We start from the raw sequence: 23,902 nt of genomic DNA on the forward strand, positions 1-23,902 counted from the left end.
GGACTTGATCTGTCAAAGTTGCGGACGAGCACCATCGAACCTGGAACGATTTCATGCGGTGCCACCTCGGTATTGTCTGGAAATGTGGCGGCAACCTGTGAACGACATGAGTTGAGGGCAGACATCAAGGAAGCTAGGTAATCTGTCAGCATATTACATGAAACATCAGTAATACTTCGGGGTCTAGGAGTACCCCACATGTTAGGGGGGCGGCCGAATACGACCTCATACGGGGACAGACCTGATCTGGAATGTGCGACCATGCGCATATAAAACAAAGCGACTGGCAGAGCTACTAGCCAGTCCACACCCTTATCTTTACATATTTTGGCAATTCGAATTTTCAGAGTCTGATTATGTCTCTCGACTAGACCGGCTGCTTCAGGATGGCGTACACAATGAAACTTCCACTGGTACCCTAACAACAGGGAAACGTGCTTCATCAACTCAGATGAGAATGGCTGACCGTTATCAGAATATACGACTCTAGGGAGTCCATATCGAGGGAAAAACTCACGAACCAACTGCTTGGCAGTGGTCGCGGCTGTGTAATCTGGGACTGGATATGCTTCTGTCCATCTGGACAAAGCGCATACAACTACAAGGACATACTTGAAACCTCGACATCGCTCCATCTGAATATAATCCATCTGGAGGACCTCAAAAGGGTGGTCAGGAGGCTGGAAACCACCTTGTTCCACCGGGACACTTTTACCTGGATTAAACTGACAACATATCATACAGGTACGGACTTTCTGCTTGGCTGCAGCTCGTAAATGCTTGTTGAACCAAATGTTCTGGATACTGTCTAACATAGCTTTTTCTCCTAAATGTGCTGGACTATGTGCGGTATTAATGATGACTTGAACCATAGAGTCGGGGAGAAACCATGCGGTCCTACCCTTCGTCACCCATCCTTGATCTGTCTGGACCCCTCCTTGTTCAGACCACTTCTTGGTTTCATCGGGAGTAGCATGTAACTGGATATCTATGACATCTTGAGTAGGGTCCTTAACTGTCATACATGTAGTCAGATCTGGAGTGTGTGTCATGTTAACTGGACTGTCTAGAGTCTGTGCTGTAAGCTTGGCTGTGCGATCTGCTAGATCATTACCTTGAGAAATAATGTCAGTGACTTTCGTATGTGCTTTGCATTTCATGATAGCGATAGATGTCGGTAAATGTATTGCATCTAACAGAGCTTGGATAAGGAAACCATGCTGAATCTTGGTTCCATGAGAAGTCATGAAACCTCTCTCCTGCCAGAGCACTCCAAAGTCGTGTACAACTCCAAATGCGTAACGTGAATCTGTGTAAACATTAACTTTCAGGTTCTTGGCGTGTATACAGGCTTGTGTCAGAGCAACTAGCTCTGCTGCTTGAGCGGACAGGGTATCAATACGGTGTGTTTCAATAACTTCGGTGTCAGTAGTCACTGCATACGCGGCTACTAGTTCTCCTGTACTAGTTCTCATACATGACCCATCCACATAAAGTGTCAGGTCGGGATCTAGTAACGGAATGTCTGTCAGGTCTTGTCTTGGCTTTGTCGTAATGTTGACTACTTCCACACAGTCGTGTGCGGCAGGATTTGAACTAACTGATGGTAACAGTGTAGCAGGATTCAGGATGTTGCAGCGTCTAATATCTATGTGTGGCTGGAACAGTGTCAATTCATAACCTGTTAAACGTGCAATTGTCAAGTGCTGAGTTTGTGTTCGATTTAAAAGAACTTCCACGGAGTGTGGGACTTGTACTGTCAAGGTATGTCCTAAGACTATGGAATCACTTTGTCTGATAGCTAGTGCTGTGGCTGCAACTGACTTGAGGCACGCAGGCAGAGCCTGGGCTACAGGATCTAATGTGCTAGAAAAATAAGCACAGGGCTTGTATTGTCCTGCTTGGTCTTGTGTGAGAACAGATAATGCTGTACCTTCACGTTCAGTAACGAAAAGTGTAAAAGGCTTACTGTAGTTCGGTGTAGCTAGAACTGGAGCTTGGCATAAAGCTTTCTTTAACTCGTTGAAACTAAGTGTATGTTCAGATGTCCAAGGGAGGACAGTCGATACGGCTGCCTCCTGTGTCGTTAACTGTATCAGTGGCTTGGCTAGAAATGCATACTGGGGAATCCATTGTCTACAATAAGAAGTAAGGCCGATAAAGGCACGTACCTCCTTCTGGGTCCTGGGCTGAGGAAGACTCACTATTAACTGGATACGGTCTGGTGTCAACTGCCTACCCCTCTTGGACAGTAAGTGTCCTAAGTAGACCACTTGCTGGACACAGAATTGAAGCTTCGAAGGGGACACCTTGTGCCCCATCTCGGCTAGAAAATACAGAACCGTCAGGGATGCTCGCTCGCAAGCACGTTCAGAACGGGCTGTGATCAGTAGATCATCGACATACTGGAGCAGGGCAGTGTCAGTTGGCATGTGAATATTATCTAGTTGTCTCTTAAGTGCTTGACTGTAAATACTAGGGCTTTCTGTGAAACCTTGAGGAGCTCGTGTAAACATATAGCTCCTTCCATTTAAACAAAATCCGAAAAGAAACTGGCTGTCTGGATGGATGGGAACACTAAAAAATGCGTTCTTGAGGTCTATGACAGTGAAGAACGTGGCTTCGGAATCAATAGCAGTTAACAGGGAAGAGATATCTGGGACAACTGGGTACTGCGGAATAATACATTTATTAAGTTCCCGTAAATCAATCACTAGTCGATATACTGGGGGTGCATTTGGATCAGTACGTTTCATGACTGGAATGATCGGAGAGTTACATACATTGGAGTCAGTTTCTACAACTACTCCTTGAGCCATGAGCTCGTCTATAATTTTGGATAAGGCTGCTACAGCCTCGGGTGGCAATCTGTACTGTCTGATTCGTGGTAACACTACACCTGGTTTGAGAGTCACACGATGGGGTGTGATTTGCATGTAACCTACATCAGTTGGACCTTGCGCCCATAAATGCTGCGGAACTTTAGACAGTCTGGAATCAAAATCTCGTAATACATAGTGACCCTTAAAGTCACGTAGGAACAATCGTATTCCCTCTGGGGAACAACATATAACTGCACCTAACTCTTTCAGTGTTTTAATGCCTAATAGATTTTCTGGACATGACTTAGTAAGTAACAGATCAGTAGTGCGGGACAATGGACCTACTTCTAGAGTGACAGGCTTTGAAATCTCATTAACGATAGGCTTTCCTGAAAATCCAAGGGAAACATTTCTTGAGCCTGAGAGCGGAGCCCCTGGAACTTCGGCATGACTAATTGTGGTCCTACTTGCCCCTGTATCAATCAAAAACTTTCTGTCTTTCCCTAATACTTGACTGTGAACATAGGGACCTTCTTGATCTACAGGTATCTCGATGAGAGGCAAGCCTACCTCCCTCTCTAGGCTGTTTCATGAATATGGCTGGTACTCTGGATACTCAGACTGTGCATACTGGTACATCTGCGATGTAACATGCTGTGTTGCAGCAATAGGCTGCGGTACTGTAACTGTCTGTTGTGCATTCTGTGGCTGAGGAATCTGTGAAACTTGTTCCTGTCTAGGCGGACGTGGTCTTTCTTTAGTCTTACCAGTAGCTATGTTGTGTTTCAGAACTGCACACTCATTTATAAAATGACCTGGCTGTTTACAATAATTGCAGTTCCCTTTAACGGGAGCTGCAGGATGACTGGCTTGATTCGGACCCCTCTTCTGACTGTCTTGAGGAACAGATTGTGCAACTAGTACTTTCATTTTCGTGTCTTTCATACGTTTTCTCTCGTGTTCTTGCTCTTCCCTGATTCTATTCTGGTGGTACTGGAGCATCTGAAGCATCTGGGACGGAGTATTTGCTTGCCAGGTACTTTCGACTTTCAGAACTCGTTTTTTAATTGGTGGACTTGAATTCTCGACTAATTTGGTAACGAAAAGGTGAGGGTATGACTCACTACTTGTCTTGAGACCACTGTTGATACTAAAGCACTTTTCAAACCTAGAATAAAAATCACTAATATCTTCATCTTGTTTCTGTTTACAGGCTGAGATTGCATCCCAGTCTTCTTTTCTCGTTGTTAATAATCTGGGTAAAACTTGAATTAATAATTCTGGTAATTCTTTACATTTCTCTCCAAGACCAGTACCTGGTACACGTATCTTATCTTCTGCTTCTAGGACTGCCCAATCTATCTTTTTCTCTCCCACCTCCCATTCTTTTTCCTTTAGCTTTTCATACACCCCTGCGGGCAGCAGAACCTTTAACATTTTAATGATATCTGGGTAAGTGTATTCTCCCATACGGAGCATGTCTTTTAATTCTCTATGGAACCCTGCTGGATCTTTGTCATGACAGGGAATTAATTTCTTCATTTCGAGGAGTTCCATCTTTGTGATCGGAGTGTATACAAACACTCGCTGCATTTCGCCACCCGCTCCTCTGACTGGGTGGACTTCTCGTAACGGATTCTGTCTGTCTATGTAGAATGATTTACTTTCTGGGGGTGAGACATGAACAAAATGCGGGTTTAAGAATGTTCTATATTTGTGGCGCTGTTCTAGAATGACACTAATTAAATCGGTACCTAAACCTCTCCATTTGTACTGGAGTAACTCGTTCAGGATATCATGTAACGGGCCTGGATCAGAATGTTGACCCTCATACAGAGTAATGAGGTGCTGAATCATATACATACCCACCAGTCGCTGCTCGGCTGGGGGCATTTTCAGAAACATTTGTGCCACTATTTCGTCTGGAAAAGTGGTAGAATCAGTAATCCATCTGACTGCTGATCGGACTAGTTCCTGTTCATGCATAGTACTTAACTCACTATAACCGATTTGTGATTTCAGAATGTGATCGGTAGCTTGAAATACTTGTTCTAGGGAACCTTGTTCTGGTGCTGAATGATGGAAAGTAGACTTGTGTTCTAGACGTAAATGGCGATCTGGAAATCTAGGTTTTCCTACATACGCTATTCTGGCAGTATTCTCGTCGTCTTCCTCTTCAGGATCAGAGGTACTTTCTTTCTCGCTTACTTGTGCTGCTTTACGCTGTTCGTGTATCTTTATTATCTCTCTACGGATTTTCTTGTACATACTTTCCATGGCACCAATGGTATTGTGCTTTCCTTCGGCTATATTATCACTCCACTTTGTCAGAGTTTTCATTTCTTCCGGGTCTTTAGACGGGTAATCTTGTTCTCTTATTAGACAGTTAATTAAGAACTTTAATATCATGCGCTGAATCTCGGCTTTCCTTTGAGACATGGCATCACTAATACTTTGTGGGTCATCCCCTGTACGGATGAAACGATATATCCTGTCTAGATCTTCTTTCATATTCGGCAGGGTGACTAGATACTCGGTCACTCTCCTTACGCGTACGGAATATAAAACCATATTAAACTCGCCTGGAACTGGGTCATAGACACATTCGCCAAGGGTTTGCCTGATCTCTGCAACAGACTTATTACTTTTAGGAGTACGCTGTGATGCTTGAGCATGTAATTCGAGTGCTGATAAACGCTTGTATGGCGGCGGGGTTTGAGGAAGACCTCCTCCTGCGGCCCCTAAACTAGAATCATCAACTGATGCTTTTCGTCCTGGCAGGGTCGGTAATTGTAACGTGGGCTGGACTTGTATGGCGGGCTGACCCGGGGGGGCTGTTAAGGGCACCCCGGTGTCTGGAGGAGCAGGAATTACCTGATTTACAGGGACTGGCGGAGCGCGAACAGGATTTGCATATTCGGGGACTGTGTCGTCCAGATAGGACGAAATAAAAATATCAGCTGCGGTCGGTTTGTGACGTAGCTTGGTCGGAACTAACGGTGGCGGGAAATTACTGGATGCCTCCGGGGTCGCTTTTGGCAAGCCCTCGGCAAGAAGAGGATACATACCCTTAATGAGGGCATTCCTCTGTCTGTCTGATTGCTCAGTTCTAACTCGTTCACCTATCTCGATTAATTCTCTTTCTTGGGCTCGTTCTTGGGATTCTCTACTTAGTTCTGTCTTTCTGATTTCTTTTTCGGTTCTTTTATGAGCTTCTTTACGCCATAACTCGATGGAGTCTTTCTGTGATTGTCTGGCTTTCTTTTTCCATAATGCTTCTTCTACTCGCATGATGCATTCGGCATCCCATGTACCCGATACGGGCCATCTATACTTTTCTTCTAACTGTTTGGTATACTCTACCCATAAATCTAGATACAATATGGCGCTTATGCCATGCTTCTGATACATAAAGTGACCTGGACTGTCCCTGGGCGGGACGGGAACTGCTGCTTCCAGCAGACCCTTTCTAGTTTTTAACTGACGTAATTTTGAGAAGAGCGGCATGACTGGACTATAATCTGGACATAATACAATACACAATGAAAACACGAAATCACGTCGCACTCATACCACAACATTAAAATACATGAAGAACATTATGAATAACAGTTCGAACAGAATACCACCTGAAAATACTTGAAATTTCTCGAGAACAGAACTGACTAGAACAGAAACTAGATGCACTGCTGAAACAGTACGAAACTTACCGGTCTCTTAAAGAGACACGTCAGGACCCGCATCCACCGAAGTGGACACTTCGTTTGTGGGACTGTGTACCACCAACCCACAGACCAGAGTCAATTAAATTGACCCTGTCTAGATACCACCCCAGTAACGGTACTCACCGGGCAGCAAGAACGGAAGGCCTCGGACTGGACTGGACTGCTACGACGACGAACTTCGGACTTCAGTTACGGGTGGACCTCCGGATACCTCGGACCTTGGACTCTTGGCTTGGGCTCTGGTCGGGACTCGCCGCGTTCCTCCACCGTCTCGTCTGGATGCTGGACCGCCTCCTCCGTCTCCTCCGTGGGCCTGAGGGATACTTGAGCAGAAATATCTGCCACTGCGCAGAAGAGTTCCGTCACGACTGCAGAGGGTCAGGGGGTCGGCGTGGCTTCACCGACGCGTGGGGAAAGGGCAAGTCCCTGTTCGGGCGCCATTATGTGGTAAATAAATAAATAATACCCTATTTTTGACTAGACATATATCATAACAGATAGCTCAATAAATAAGAGTCAAGATTCGAGGTAGTGGGAGTTTTTGCAGGTTTAATACAGCATAAGGACAGGAACAGGACAACCTGCATAGAAATAGGATGACAGGGCCCAGCAGCTGCTGGGGCTGGGTCTGGGATGAGCGCGCTGACTTTTAATAACAATACATGAGCATATATACATAACGCAAACACATAGCATTACATTGCAGTAGGCGTAGCAGTGGGTGGAGCAGAAGGCGTGACGCGTAGCAGTCGCGAAAGATAAGAGTAAAAAGAAGGTGTAACTCAGACATGTGATACAAACGTAACAGAATATGTCATGAATGGGCGGAAACATAGGAGGGGGCTACCTAAGGAGCCGGGACCTCTAACCTGGTGGTGCGCGCAAACTGGCAATGACGTGTTACGAGGAGAAGCTGGGGGCTATGAACTCTGTGCTAGGAGCAGAGACTAAAGTCTGGAGGGTCGGAGCGACATGTACCTAAACCCTATCTAGTATCTGATGTTTAGGGAACATGTTGATATAAACTAGAAGTCATGAGGGGAAAAGCTAACTGACTCTAAGACTGGAGCATGCATTTATTCTACATATAGTGCGTGATGAAGAATATTAAATGACCATTAAATACAGTATTTCTCTTAACATGGAGCCGCATAGGCTAGACAATGACGGAAACTATTGATGTAGTTCAGTAGCTTAGGAATGCAGAGAAGGAGGACTAAACTGATAACTGGAATCATAACATAGTCTTGGCAGACTCAGAGGCAGAGCCAAGCTGCACCGGGCACTGCGAGGCAGGAAGTAAGTGGAAGGTCGAGGATACAGGTGGGGGCTGGATCGCTCCTCAGCGAGGCTTCAGGAGACAGGAGCTGAATCTGATGTCCGGGCCCTGTTGAGGCCTGGAAACGGGGACTTTATAATGAAATAACGTGCACACTGAGAAACGTGGCAACATTACTTTACATAGGCCTGATATTCGTAGTATTCACGAGGACTGGAAACTGGCATACTAGAGGAGGACACAACTGTAATTGCGTCTTGAATCGGACATGGGGAATAACATATGCATATTGGTCATGCACACATAACATATGATGGATGACACGTAGAGACACAGAACATGGCAAAATTTACTTTTCCACATCTGTGTAGTCTAACAGGCAGCTGGCACTAGTAGTGTCTCATACTTTCTGTAAACAAGAGTTGAACACTCGCTGCGACCCTACAGCACTGCAGGTAGCTCTCCCCGAGGCCTCTCTCATGCACGGCCATGACTGACAAAGAGAGCTGCAGTCTGGCATGCAACCCCGGGTAATATGCGTAGGTTGGAGGCCAGGGGCACGCTCAGAGTTTATGGCGCGGATGATAAGATAGATGCGGACACCACAACTCCAGTCAAATACCCCGCCGTTTCTGACCGACCTCACTTCCTTCCTGGCTGTTCCAGGACATGAGGTCACGATATCCGGGATCCCCCCTCTTCCTGCGCAGTCACAGCCAGTACACGGCAATCACTTCTGAGGGCAGGCCCGGCCAATCCGCTCGCGGCCGACCGGAAGTCCCGCCTCCCGAGGTCCGTGAACAGGCATGCCGGCGCATGGAGCGCCCTGCCGGTCCGGGGTAGCCCGGGTCCCCAGGAGGGGGCCAGGGAGAAGGAGGAGTGTGGCGCCTGTTGTGGGGCTCCTCTGACCTGAGGGAGCCCCGATTCAGAAGAGGAGAGGAGAGGAGACGAGACGCGGAGCACGAGAGGAGCCCCGCCGGAAGAGCGCAGTCGGTGAGTGGGGCCCAGGGCTGATGTGAAGTGCGTGCGTGCCTGTGTGTATGCCTGGGGGTGGGGGGGGAGTGTATGTGCGTGCGTGTGTGCGCGAGGGAATGTGTGTGCGCATGCGTGACTGTGTGTGATTGAGAGAGAATGCGAGGTAGGGGATAGTGTGCCTGTATGTGTGCCTGTATGTGTGCCGTATGCCTGCGTGTGCATGCGCGCGCCTGTGTGCGTGCGTGCATGCAGAGGGGTGGGGGCTGCCTGTGTCTGTGTGTGAGCAAGGGACTTGCACTGCGCATGCGCAGCTACCAGACGCTCGCTCCCGAGGTGAAATCCGACCTCGTCAAAGCGCGCGTCTGGTAGCTGTCCACTCTCCCAATAACGGGCAACATTAGGTCTGAAGCAGACTCTCTCAATGCTCACGCATTGAGAGTACGTCTGCTCGACCTAAAAAGTGTCTGACTCGCAGTGCCTCTTTAAGGACACAGGCAGCGGTCTATGTGAGGCATACTGGCTACTTTGCGATGGATAAAAAAGAGATCGCCCCTCACTCTGCTGACCCGTAAATCTTACTGTACGAATGAAATGTTAATTTGCCACGAAGTGGCAAGACTCCAAATGTCGTGACTGAGAGGTACAACTCCCAATGGATGTCAACTGGGAAGATCCAAAATGTAAATGAAACCCAATGGCCCTCTGCGCTTATTGCTTGTTGATCATATAATCTCTGGCAGAGACGGCAGAAGCTTCCTTTAGGGAGACCTGAAAAGGTCTTTGGTGAATATTGAACGCATAGGCTAGCGGGAAACTAGTGTCAAGGAAACTATTGACGGGTGGTATTAGTTTTGATCTTGAGCGCTAAACGTCTGTGTTTGCACCAGAACACTTTGCTGCTAGTTGAGGGTATCCAATGAACATATCAATGATAATTTGCATCCAATATGTAGTTGCCTGCTGTTCATTACATCAAGGTTCTGTCTTGTGCACAGTGCTTCACTTACCTCTCGATCTTTTTCTGTTCCAGCTGCGAGACTTCCTATTGGTCTACAACAGAATGACAGAAATATGCTTCAGCAAATGTGTCAGCAACTTGAACTACCGGACCGTGACCATGGATGAGGTATGGCGCAGCGGTGCCTGCAGGGGTGTCCCAGCATTACTGTATATTATGAGATCAGGCATGGAGTGGACAGGTCACAGGGACCCTTCTACCCTTTCACAACTCGGCTGCAGGGAAGACACCAATCTTAACTATATCAAATATGGAAAGCCCCACAGACACCCTTCATTGGCAAGTCCACAACCTCAGACACACGTCTGTAAAGAAAAGCATTAAAAAGACAAGTACTTTGCAGTAGTGCATTATATAAAAACCCTGTAATATAACTGTGGCATGTTTCAGTTACCGGGCTTATACCTGTTTATTGGTCTGAGTGTTTTGGTAGTTACCAATATGTCTTTTTATGATTGCTTGGTAGGCTAAGATATAAAATGCATTGGATCAACCAGGCATAAAACCCTGTTATTGTCAGGGCAGAGGTGTCGTCAGAATGATGGCATAGTCAGTCCGCAGCATTGAGGAATTTTCCACTGTATCTCTGTGGTACCTTAAAATGTCCTTTAAAATGGTCGAGCTTTTGGGAGGCTGGGCAGAGGCTTATGGTTTCCAGTGCTTATTATTGTGGGAGCCTTGTAGTACAACCCATTGGCTCCCTGCCAAGTTAGTTTAGTGACACAGGAAGTGATGTGCAGAGAGGTTTTTGTGAAATATCTATACAATACCAGAGTGACTGTTATTTCAGATTCTAGTTTTCCATTGCTTCAATACAAATCCATCCCTTTTCTCCTTTTAGGTATGACTTAGTCTGTGTAAGACTCTTCTTTTTATTTATTTTGAACTTTGTTTATTGAGTTTATGTAATCATAAGACATGACATTCAAATACTCCACCCCCCCCCCCAAATAAGCACACAGTGCAAATCAAGTCAAGTCCGCAGTTAGCTAAGTTCGGTCACCCTCGTAACACAGCCTTTAAGCCAATAACCCAAGGCAGGGCAGGCGGCGTGGGACATCATGACAATAGGCGGGCCATACAACAACAAGGAACCATGCCGCCCATAGCACTCCCCTCTACCCTCCAGTGTGTAGTTACCCCTCCCACCTCACCTAACCCCTCAATCCCGCTAGTGAGGTGGACGTGAATGGCCCTCTGGGTCCCCTGCACAGTGATAGTTGTGAGGAACACGCTTTGAACCCCCAAGACAAACCATCTAGTGTAAAAGTGTGAAGGTGGCGGCCTCGGCGTCATGAACTGTCAGAGATGCCACACTCAGTCGAGTAGAGCTATCGGATGGGAAAGGAGATTTAAGTGAGCCTCCATTGATTTCCCGGGGGGGGGGGGGCAGGGGGGAATGCGGTGCCGCTGATGTAACTCTGATATAGTCCCCAGAAATGATTTGGGCGGCTGGATGGGGGAAGAAGCTCGCTGTAGTTTTCTGTCTGTGTGCAGCAATATAACATGTCGCGCACCCAGCGTTTGATGGTGGGCACCGGTCCTCTCATCCAGCATAGCGCTACCACACGTCTCGCTATTAGCATCCCCATGTCTATCAATCGTCGGACTGCAACTGGCAGCTTCCTAGAATATCCCAACATCGCAAGCGCTGGGTCAAGGGCCAGATCTACCTCCACAATCCTACTCATCTCCGCGAATATGGAAGCCCAGTATGCCTGCACTCCCGGACACTGCCAAGCTATGTGAAAGAAATCCACCTGCAACGCATGGCACCTGTCCCACTCCGCTGAGTCGCAAAGTCCGTACCTGTGGAGCCGTTCCGGGGTGTAGTAGACTCTATTGAGGTATTTGAAATGGATCAGTCTATGTTTCCCGTTTAGTGAGATGCGCTTAGTGTTTACGCAGCAATATCGCCACATGTCATAGTCTATGGAGATCTGCAAATGTTTTTGCCATGCAAGACGAGCTGGGGTGAACTGCTGTTCCCGCTGTGACATCGCAGTTTTGTATAGGTTGGTTAGGAGTTTGCGGGGCGACTCAGTTTTCACTATGTACGAAAGTTCAGGAACGTCAGGAGGTTCTGCCAGGTCATCCCCCAACAGTCACAAAAGAGCGCTACGAACTCGATGGAACTGGAATCTCAGCAGCAGGGAGGTGTTAGCGCAGTTCGAAGCAACCTGATCCCAGGTTTTGACCTTCTCATCCTGGAATAGGTCCCCAGCTTGGTTAATGCCAAGCTTGTGTAGGGACTGCACTACGCCAGTCTCAGCCATGGGGGAAAGCCACTGTGCCCATTCCACTGGCATAATAGCGGAGTAAAGCAGCGCCCCACCCCGAAGCCGCAGGAGACTATGCCACACGTGATTTGTGGCAGTGATGGAGTCCAGAATGCCAGTGCTGCGGTCCATTGGGCCGAAGACTGTTGCCGGAAGTGAACGGGGGGCGGCAAATACCCTTTCCATGCAAACATGGGGGATGCGTCCATCACCGTGACCCCAAGTGTGCTAATGTGCCGCTTAGGCTACCTGATAATAAAGCTCCATGTCTGGGGCGCCAAGGCCACCCATTGCGTATGGTAATGTGAGGGTGGTCCATTTCGCTCGTGGTTGTTTGCCAGCCCATGCCAGTTTGATCAGGAGCTGCGTCAGTCTCTGAAAGAAGACTTTGGGCAGAGTCATAGGAACAGTGGCGAACAGGAACAGGAATCTAGGTAGCACCACCATTTTCATAATTGAAATGAGGCCGAGGAGCGATAGCGGGAGTCTGCACCAAGCGTCTACATCGTCCTCCAGTGTACTTCATGTCAAAGTGCCTGGTGACCAGGGTGAGTGGGAAGGCCAAGGACTTTGCCCAGTTTCCTTTTAAGCCAGAGAGGGCGCCAAAGCGCACACTACCTCTCGCAGCATAGTTGTTAAGTTGTTTTCAGGGTCACGAACATATAACAAAGTATCATCAGCGTACATTGAGACTTCGATTCTATATGTGGGGAAGCCTATACTCTCATTGCCGTGGTACTCTCTCAGTGCGCAGGCTAGCGGCTCTGCCACCAATGCGTACAGCAGGGGAGAGAGTGGGCACACCTGCCTTGTCCCCCTGCAAATGGAGAATGAGTCTGTAACTAGGTTGCCAAGGCGTATTCTGGCCAGAGGCCGATAATATAAAGCGCCTATCATCTGGAGGAACGGGTGGCCCAGCCCCAGGCGGCGCAACACCAGACGCATACAAGGCCACTCCACAGAGTCTAAGGCCTTTTCCATATCCAGGAACACTGCGATTGCCTTTCGGTCTTGCCGCACGTGTTGCATGGTGCCCAGGACTGTGCGGATATTGTACGTAAGGTTCCGGCTTGGAATAAAGCCAGCCTGCTCCGGAGCTATTAGCAATGGCGCCAGGAGTGCCAGCCGATTGGCCAGTATTTTGGCGAACAGCTTGGTATCAACATTAAGCAGAGAGAGTGGCCTGTAGGAGCTACAGTCATCGTGCGCCTTCCCGGGCTTCAGGATGGTAACCAAGAGAGCTTCCCTCACGGAGTGCGGCATTTTGCCCTCCACGCAAATGTCATCGAACAGCGTTGAAAGGTGAGGGATTAGCTGGCCCCGGAATGTTTGAAGAAGCCTACCGTAAGGCCGTCTGCGCCAGGGGCGCTGCCCGAGTGCACACCAGCCAGTGCTTTGATAATTTCATCCTTCTCGATAGGATGCATAAGGAACTCCCTGTGCGTGTTGGTGAGCGAGGGTAGATCTATGTGTTCTAAATAATCAAGAATTTCGTCATCTAAATCATCGCTCTTGGAAGAGTAAAAGTCTGAGTAGAAGGCTCTAAACAGGTGGTCAATTTCCTGCTCATTCGTGAGTACTGTACCCTCCCCATTCCTCATTTCCGTCACCTGTTGTCTCCCCCTCTTACCTTTCATCACTCTAGCTAGAAACGTGCCCGGTCTCTCCTCCTCGCCATAAACTCTTGCCGTTGCATACTTTCCCATATGTTTAACTTCCCTGTCAGCCTCCTCATGGTATTCTGACAGTAGGGCCTTTAGCTCATCTGCAACTTCGGTGTCAATCTGTCTAAGCTGGCGGTTTTCCAACTGCCCCAGTCGCCGTTCCAAATCTGTTAGCCGCTGTCTAATGGCCCGGAGCACCCCGGAATGTTTAGTCATCACTATGCCCTGTATGTAGACCTTGAAAGCCTCCCATATGACCTGAAAGTCTTCCACCGAACCAACGTTCGCTTCAAAAAAGACATCTATAGCCTCCGCTATCTCGCCACGGAACAGGGGGTCCAGTAGGGAGTACGGCGGGAATCGCCACGTAAACGGCAGAATGGCTCTCCTTGGGGCATCAAGCACCAACAGTATCGGCTAGTGGTCCGATAAAGTGCGCGGCAGAATCTTACAGTTCAGTATCTGACCCATCATGAGGGAGGAAATCAGCCAGTAATCTATCCTGGTATGGATATCATAATACGTGGAATAATGTGTGTATCCCCCTTCTCTACATGTCTCGATCTCCACACGTCCTCCAAGTCATGACTAGTGATCACACTGCATAGAGTAAGCGCGGCCGCAGACGGCCTACGTGAGGGACCAGAGGATCTGTCTAGGGACGGGTCCAACACGAAGTTAAAATCCCCACCCCACATGTAGTGGGCTGCATTGTGGTCTTTAGCAATCTCCGCAAGTGACTGGTAGAAGTCAGGGGACTCATAATTTGGTCCGTACACATCGAGGATTACGAGGTCTAGCCCCAGGCCCACACACCTCGAAACAACATAACGGCCAGCCGTGTCCGCTCTCAGGAGCGTCTGCGTAAGATTGGATTTGAGGTTGACCCAGGTTAGTACTCCCCTGGCGTGAGAGGTGAATCCAGATACAGCACTATTGCCCCCCAGGCCCCTACTGAGCAGTATTCTACTTGTCGCCGGGAGGTGTGTCTCCTGAACGAGTGCTATATCAATGTTCTGGCGCTGTAGATTACTCAGAATCTTTCTAACCTTACGATGGCCATTGAGCCCCCGCACATTCCACGTGAGGGCCCTAATCCTGGAGGAGGATCGGGTAGTCCCTAACTCAGTGGTGCCTGACATGGTTCCCTGTCTTCAATTCCCTGTGGTGCCCGACCCTTTGTGTGCCTTCCGTGACTTGTGTGTGCCGAAAACCATACTCAACTCTCCCTCCCGCCCCCTTCCATTCCCAACCCAGAACTTCCCCTGCCTCCCTCCCACAGCGGACCACCCCCAACCTTACCCAGCAGGACTCCTCACCATCCACCCCACCGCCAACCCTGAACACAAACATCAAGAGCTCCTAGAGGTCAACAAGGTGCTTTGCACGCGAGGGCCAAGGTTGCCGTACACCCTGTGAGAGGTGCAAAAGCACCGATAACAAAACTCTCAAATTCAGCCCCTTGTTGTAGTACATCTTAAGCATCAAGAGTAGTCTTGCACTAACAGTGAGCAAGTATACATAGCACAATCTGAGGAAGCCTCTCGTCTATCCACTATCGCCCCTCCCTGCGCGTAACTTGGCGCTGCCGCATACAGTCCCGCCTTTCTTACTCTCAGAATCGTAACATCATAATAACAGTACTTCTGTCTGCATCAGGAACATCACAGTCTCAGTCAACACAGTGAATACTGTGGGCCTCTGAGACCCCTGCATGCGCCTCTTGGATGGACTCGTAAGGCGGCAAAGCTGGGCGGATAGCGCCCACCAGGATGGCGTCCACTGTAACTGGGGTTTATGCCAATAGTGTTCCTTAGGAGGAGATACTAAGGTAGAGTTTACTCCTGCTCATCTACACGGCTGCTTTCGTTCTCTCCAGTAGTAGGGCTGGCTCCGTTTCTGCGATGTTCTTTCGCCCAACCCTTAAGTGACTGCTGAAGGGCTCTCGGGTCAGTGAATATGTGTGAGTGTCCCTGTCGATTTACCCGCAGCTTAGCTGGGTATAACATTGCATAGTCAAGTCACATTTCTCTGAGCTGACGTTTGAGCGGGGCAAAGTGTTTGCGGGCTTCCTGCACCCTGGCAGTTCTGGATAGAGTGAGATCTTGGAGCCCTCGAAGCGTAGCTTTTGCTTTTCTCTGGCCGTCCTGAACGCAGCGTCTCTGTCGCTATAGTTGAGAAGCTTGGCTATGATGGGGCGCGGTGGCGCTCCCGGCCGTGGACAAGGGCCCAGCGAGTGGTGAGCTTGCTCCACGACAAACATTGGGGCAAATACCCCTTCGCCGAGGAGCGTGACCAACAGTTTCTCCACATATTTCTCCATGTTGCCCGTCGGTGTCGTTTCTGGCAAGCCCGTGATCCGAAGGTTGTATCGTCGTGAACGTGCCTCCAAGTCCTCTGTTTTCTCCTGTAGCGCCAGCATCATTTTCTCGACTTTCTAGCACTGTTTGGGCCTCCTCCACCTCCGTGAGCCTCCTCTCCGACATGTCAAGCCTCTCTGCATGTTTGTCGATTCGCTCTGCCATCCTATCCATCCTGTAGGTGAGGGCATCGATTTTTGCCCCCAAGGATGTCATGCTACTTTGGAGGCCCTTCTCCATGGCTAATAACATGGTCTTAATGTCCAGTCCCGTTGCCGAGTCCTCCTTTGCGTGCGCATTCTCTCTGTCCTCTCCAGGGGTTTCCTGTGATTTAGAGCGCCTTTGGGCGAAAGATAACTTGCTCTGGGTTTTGTCCCCTCTGCCCATATTGATCAGCGAGGCAGGGTGCCTCTGTGCTTACGACACGCCGCTGCTGGGACTCTACTGGACGTTGGGGCTCCGTTAGTCGCGGAGAAGGCGCCCTATTGCACCCTGGGGTAGCCACCCAGCCGCTCAAGGACCACGGCCTTGATCAAGCCACAGGAGCACGTTTAGTTATATGCCCTGGCGCGGGATAGCAGAGTCCCAGGGCACACAGGCCGCAGGTTAGCCCACGTTGTGTTTAGGGCCCGAGGAGTGGTTGCCGCTTCCGCTGCCCAGCGCGCTCAGTGCGCCCCTTCACTGTCCCTGGTTGTTGCCGAAAGATGTGCCCCTTGGTGAGCTGGCTAGGTCTGCCGCGAAGTAGGAGGTAAGGAGGTGGAGAGGGACCATTGATTTGTCGGGGGGTCGCTAGGTGCAACGGCGCCGCAGGGCATATGGCGCGGCTTAGCCCGAAACGGGTCCACTAATCCTCCACTCGTGGTCGCCCGCCGATAGGGCCTGTGAGTATTGTGGCTTCGGGTGGCAGGGAGGATCTCCGATGCACGCTGTTCGCCGTCCCCCTCACAGTGTCTCAGTAGGTAGGTGGAGTCCATTGTGGCCCCTCCCGGGCGCCCCCCCCAGCTCAAGGTCTCAGGGAGCAGGCTCCCCCGTGCTTCTGGGCGTAGCGCTGGGGCTCAGATCACAGTGGAGGTGTTACTTCTGCCCGTTGCCGAGCTAGGCCGGAACGTTCTTCTTTCATTGTCTGCCAGCTAAGGGGAGGGAGGGGGGTGGTGGGCAACTGCTCACCGCCTGCACCTGGTCCGAGCGCACGATGTCCTGCAGCTCTCTGTCCGCCGCCCTCGAACTGTCACTCTGGGCTGCCGCCGGTTCTCTGTGACTCCCAGCCGCACATTCTGCGACGTAAGGAGGCCCGATACAGCACTGTGGGCCGCGGCTTAAAGGCCCAGCAAGCCTCAGGGCCGACGTTGCGTCAATCTTTGTTTCCCGGCTCCGGGGCCCCTCCGCACGGCCTCCGATGCTTGCCTCAGTAGTCCCCAAGCACAAGGGGAGGTCAGAACGCGGCTTGGTGTCGCCTTGATGCAGGATATTGGAGGATTTATGGTACTACGACGCGGAGCTCTCGGTTTAGGCGGCCATTACGGTTGCGTGCAAGCTCCGCCCCCCTGTAAGACTCTTCTTTGCTGTGCCAGTTATATCTAATCTCCCAGAATTGACTTGTCCCCAGTTTCATTTCAATGTGTCCAGAGTTCTCTTCAGGTTAATTCAAGGCTAGGATCTTTTGGAATTTTGAACCTCTTATTTTCACCTTGCAAATATACCTTCAGTTAGTGTTTCTTTTATTCCATTTTTCTTTTCCTCCCTGTACCTTGAACACCTCGTAATTTTGACATTTTTTTCCAGTGCCCGCTTCCAGTTAATTTCTTCCTCTTCTTTCTGATTGAGAAAAGAGTGAGTCATCAGCCCATCAAATAAGGGCTCCTCTTAGATGAGCCTTGTACATTAGATAAAGAGGGTTATTATTCTTTATCTCCTCTCTGGACGTTTTGTTGGTAATATATTGGGATGTATTCCTCCATCATTTATCGCTTGATTGGTTCTGGAATGGTGAAGGAGAGGATGAAGTACTCACTTTTAAAACCCAGTTCCTCTCTTTTGCTTCTGAGGGTGTTGACCAGCAGTCCGAACTGCTGAACGGAATTCCATCAAATTTGGCAGAAAGGTGGATGTTGGTCCTGAAAGTGTGCGTTTGTGATTTGGTGTAAATCTCTTCAGTAGTTATTCAGATATCTAACTTAAAAAAATATAGATATCTGGGGACGGGGGTCCTTATGGTGGACTCGTGGATCCTACTAAACTTTGATTGGCTGCCAACATTTCAGCCAGGAAGTGTTGGCAGCCATCTTGGGACCCAGCTTGAAGCAGAGTCCCAGAAAAAAGTAAAAAATAAAAGAAATGGGGTAGGTATACCCTGACCCCCAGATATGGTGGTGGGGGGCTCACTTGCTTAGGGACCCCGCCTGGGGTAAAAAGCGACTTTTTTTTTCAATTGTGCCGCGGACCTGAAGGTAAATCTGCGGCAAAATGTTAAAAAGAGCGTGGCTTCCCGCACTTTGTTTAAGTGGGTAATGGCCCAGGGGCATTATAAAAAATATAGGAGGTGGTGCACGGGGCACCCCATCTCAGGCTATTCTAAGCCCAAGGAACCCACCACCTCCCTGGGGCAGTCATTTTAATTATAGCTGGGGGAGCCTCGTGGCTTCGCTGCTGCCCCAGGGTCCACCACCTCCCCAGGGCCCAAATGCCAAATTAAAATAATTCGGGGCCTCCCCCTCAGCCCCGGGGCATGGACATCTCCCCATGGCAAATCTTTTAAAACAAATACAGGGGACACGCGGCCCGCGCAGGCCCGGGAACTATCACCTCTCTGGGGCTAAAGTTAACAAAGGACCCCCCTCTCCTATTACATTTTTTTAAAGAAAAAGAGGAAATGGCCATGCTTCGGGGGATGGGGTCCCAAGGAGAAATCAGCCCTGGAGGGGGGCTGCGCAGGCCCCTCCCTCCTTCCTTTTAAAAAAAAAAAACCCGGGGGATGGGGTCCCCGGGGCCAAAAATAGTCCAGAAGGGGGGCCACTTGGGGTCCCCCTTCTATAAAATAAAAAGTCAAAAAGAAAAAGCCGGGGGTTGGGGTCCACGCAGCCCCCTCCCTTAAAATGTAAAAAAGAAAGATAAAAAGAAAAACCTCCGGCAAGTCATAGGAGGCCACGCCCCCTTCACCACCCCTCTGCAAATGTGCCTTCTGGTGCAGTGGTGGTTAGGGGGCGAAGTCCCCTTAGATGCTGAGGGTCCTTGGGTTCGTGGAACCCCTTCTGTTACCTCCAGTAAGTCCCAGACAGCAGGCTTGCTGAGAGGACTTGGAGGCCATGCGCCCTTTTCCCACCACTCTGCAAACTCTGCTTCTCGCTCACTTCTGGTTGAGGATTAAAGTGGGACTACACGTTGTAGAACTGGTTCAACTGTTACTAAAGATCATGCTACTCAAAATTTATACTATATGCCAATGCTATTAACATCGTCAACTTTCTTGTATTTTATCAACTTTCTTGTATTCAAACCTGAAAATTGTGTGAAGAGTAGAGATGTCCTAATATGTCGTTCCTGAGAATACATGTCATTAAGTTATCTCTTTGGGTTGGAATGAAACTAAATTTTAGGCTATGCTCAGAAGTTACATTCTTTTTTTTTTTTGCCTGCAGGAGAGATGCTTGGACAGTTGTGCTTCAAAGCTGATCCGTTCCAACCACCGGCTAATGAGTGCCTATGTGGGGTTGATGCCTGGAATTGTGCAACGCAGACTCAGTGACCAGGAGGCCAAGCTTGCTGAGCTGAACCAGAGTTCAAGCTCAGAATCGACCCCTGAGTTGGCGTCCGGGGATGGCACAGACGTACAAAGCATTCCCAGTGGAGAGAGCCTGCAGCCCATACCGAGCAGCGCAGCAGACGGCAGCAGCTAGTCTTGGGTTCTTGAGTGCCTGGAGCCGGCTCAAGATTGTTCTAGGTTAATGAACATTGAGACGACAGATACCTGTTCCTCACATCGTGCAATCTCAAAATGGCGGATTAACATTTACAATAATATCTGCAGAAGATGGTATGCAAGTCTTGCATTGGCTCAGTGCCTATTGGAATAATTGAAATGCAAGAACTAACTGCCACCTTCTCTGCCCGCCTGGCAGCTATGAGCCAGCTAAAGAAGTAATGTTCAGGAGCTGAAGGTGCTTACCTCCGGCCTGTGTCAATGGGGGTGAGGAGTCCAATAAAGAGATAATCACAGTAATAAAACAGAAGAGAGGAAACCGGAGCGAGGGGTTCGAAGACCATCACGGAGCATTGGCAGCTAATGGTCCACTGATAGACTTTCCGAAAGGCTGAAGTGGGCCCCAGCAGTAGTGTTTATTGAATTACAGGGGTATTGCTCCATGCACCAACAGAGTTGGGTTTGGCTTCTCCCATCTGTTCAATGGATAGTGCCTCTCTACCTGCTATAATGTTGGCTGGCGGCCACTCATTTTGCCTGTCGCTTGTGACTGCCAGCTTGTTCTGTGACTATCTTAGCGTGTGGGTCTCTGTGGGTGACGCACCCTGTATGGTCTCTCTATAGTAGGACTAATTTTACCGTTCTGGACAGATTAATCTCCTCTATTTGGGATGCTCTGGTGATCAACAGATGCCAGAATATGTTGACCTCCGAGCCAGATAAAGTTCATGTTCTTCTGAATTGTCCCCGGTGTCATTGCCTTAACTCTGAAAAGGAGAATTCAGTCCATATGCCCATTCCGCATGATTCCAAATATGCGTTTTAATTTAATCGTTTTGCCATAAAGTGGTTTGGTCACATCTGTTTGTATTTATTTTCTATCTTTTGCTATTACAATGCTTGTACTTTCTCTACATTTAAAGAATTGGGTGTTAAATGTGGCTGTTCGAGGCACTCCCTCTGCTTCTACTGTAAACCACAGGAGTACATTTCCTCACTCATGCTTGTAGTGGTGATTCTGACAACAGGTTTTTGTTGGTACACTACCCATGCAAGCAGAGGCAATAGGGGTTGAAGTGGGAGTGGTTACATTACTGTGGAGCGGGTTGGAAAGAAGCATGTATCTGTTGTATAGTGTGAGCAACTTGTTTCATCAGCAGGGCAGTGGAGCAGGTAGAGTAATGGGACCGGACGAGCGGCTCTGACGCCTACTGACCTTGTTGCATGTAGTCAACCCTCCCCAATACAGACTTGCTTTCTTGGGGGAGTCCCGGCACATGCACCATCCACCCATTGTTTCATTTTTTTTTTTTTTAATGTTTATTGCGGAAAGCATAAAAGACATTGACAAATAAATCTACTTATAGGCACTGATCGATGCAATAAACCAGATCGAACATACAGGAAAACACACGGCCATGTAGCCTACATCCCGGAGGCCAGGTGGCGTACATTGGTAAGTTCCACAAAAGGAAACATAAACATTTGCGTAAAAGACATGCGTATCGCCATTATCCGCTGCTTTTTTCCCTCCTCGTTATATTCCCACCCATGTCTTCCGTTGATCTCAGCCCTCATCCGCCACTACAGACAATTTTTCAATAAAGAACACAAGCTAATAACTAGCAACATAACAACATCCCCCCCACATTTGGCATTGTCAATAGAGTACTTGTAGACAGTTCGATTATCTTTGCCAGGCCCAATAGGGTATAGACAGCACAGTTAACAGTAGACCATTGGGAATCAAGGCAAATGACATAGGTATAGAAAATGGAACATTAGTGTGCACTCAATAAGGCACTACTCCGAAACACGGACCTCCGCCCCCCTTCTCTCCACATCCTCCTCGGAACCAGACTCCACAGGGGTAAACAACTCGGCACTGGTGGCGTCTGAATCATAGACCACCGGCACGTTTTTATCATCTATTTTTTAAGGATATTAACCTTATTGTAATCAATTCCAACAACCTCCCCTCTTTTAATGATTGTGGGGTAGGGGTTATATATCGTTCTAGTGCCAAACTTAAAAAGAGCCCGTCCCTTGGAAAATTACAGCTGTGTGACCAACAACCAACAGTGAAAAAAGTGTGTGAGAGCGAGATGGCACCTCACGGGCGCACCACCAGCGGGGAACCTGGCAGGTACTCACCAGGATAGCCCTGTTCTCATCATTGGTGCCATCAAGCTCAAAGAAAAAGTGGAATTGTCCAAGTGAAAGCAAAGTGTTTGCAAAGAAAGAGTGCAGTGGAACAACGAACAGGACAAACAATGTCACATAAAAATGCACACCAACACAAATACACAAATTTTATTCCTATTTATTGTGCTGATTGCATGGATAAAAAATAGTGAATATGCCTGCTATTTATGCAGCCATACTCTACTTGCCGACATGTTTCATTGCCATAGTATTCATCAGGCAATTTCTTCAGGGCATATAATTTTTTGCCACTGCTTTGGACATCCGGAAAACACAGCTGTATGAATACATAAAAAAACACCCAATTTTTAGGTTACTCCCTGCCACGTGGGTATTTAAAGCCACCAAGCTGCGCAGACCTACTATAGGACTCATCAATATTTACCCTCTCCAAGCCACAGTCTCTCCTACCAGCCGAGAGGCGCTATAAAGTTGTATTAAATTGAAAAAATTATTTGCAAAACAACCGCATGAGGAGAAAGGGGGATTTAATACCAACCTAAGAAGGCCCTCTACATTCTGCCCCCCGAGTGGAGCGGCAGGACCAGAAGTGACGGTGTTCGAATCAAAAGTCTTACAGGATATCGAACTTATTGAATCTAATAATAAAAAGAGGATCTTTTAAAAACATGTCCAAATTAGACTGGGATGCAGTGAAGTCCTTACAAAACAACTCTGAAATCACTATAAAAAGTGCTGACAAGGGTGGGGGCCATAGTCGTTTTAAACACCTGCGATTATGAGGCCGAAATGTATCGGTTGTTAAATGTTCGAGCTAATTACCAACCTTTGAAAAAAGATCCCACGCCGGAACTACTGGAAATTATAAAAGGATTGGTTGGCAATGCTAAAGAAAAAAAGTGGATAACCTCCAAAGAGGCGGAGTTCCTGGTAAACACCAATCCCAGGACCCCCGCCTTTTACATCTTACCCAAAATACATAAGCCGACCCGGCCCCCACCGGCTCGGCCGATTGTATCTGGAATCCAGTCAGTTCTGGAGCCGCTATCGCAGTTTGGCGACTGTTTCCTACGTGAATCCGTGGTCACTCAAAAATCCTTTGTAAAGGATACAATGGATATTCTTAATACATTGAGTGAAATGACATTTGACCCTTCAAACGAAATTTTGGTCACCATTGATATTGAATCTTTATATTCCTGTATTCCCCAAGATGCCGCGCTGGTAGCAGCAGCGCGAGCATTGGCGACACAGGAATGGTTCTATAATGCCCCCCAAAGCTCTGTCCTACAATGCATAGAACTAGCCTTAACACGAAATTTCTTTGGCTATAAAAACGATCTGTTCCTCCAGACCACCGGAACTTCAATGGGCGCAACCATGGCACCGAGCTTGGCATGCATTTATGTCGGCCAGTTCGAGGAGCACGTCATCTACCCTACCACCAATCCCTTCAAGGGACATGTCCTCCTTTGGAGGAGATATATAGATGACGTGCTCTGCGCCTGGTCTGGAGAGGAAACCACTTTGTTGGATTTTCTCAATTGGTTGAATGAGCAAGATCAAAGCCTTCGATTCACATGGTCTTACAGCAGGAACACAGCTGTGTATCTAGATTTGGACATTGAGACCAGTGAGAGTGGTCTTAGAACCAGCGTCCATCAAAAACCCACTAACAGAAACTCGTTTCTTTCATAT

The 23,902-nt window shown here is 48.5% G+C and overlaps 1 protein-coding gene across 1 annotated transcript in view; it reads left to right on the forward strand.

Annotated features, from left to right (window-relative positions):
- TIMM10B (translocase of inner mitochondrial membrane 10B) overlaps positions 1 to 20,898 on the forward strand; it is a 50,492-nt gene extending 29,594 nt beyond the window's left edge. The window contains exons 2-3 of the mRNA XM_078656288.1: positions 9,832 to 9,927; positions 19,758 to 20,898. Coding sequence (XP_078512414.1) covers positions 9,832 to 9,927; positions 19,758 to 20,015 — 354 coding nt within the window. The 3' untranslated portion in view covers positions 20,016 to 20,898. The remainder of the gene's footprint in view (positions 1 to 9,831; positions 9,928 to 19,757) is intronic.
- Positions 20,899 to 23,902: the final 3,004 nt, after the last annotated feature.

The sequence above is a fragment of the Lissotriton helveticus genome, chromosome 8 (assembly GCF_964261635.1).
Source record: "Lissotriton helveticus chromosome 8, aLisHel1.1, whole genome shotgun sequence".
In the NCBI taxonomy this organism is placed as follows: domain Eukaryota; kingdom Metazoa; phylum Chordata; class Amphibia; order Caudata; family Salamandridae; genus Lissotriton; species Lissotriton helveticus.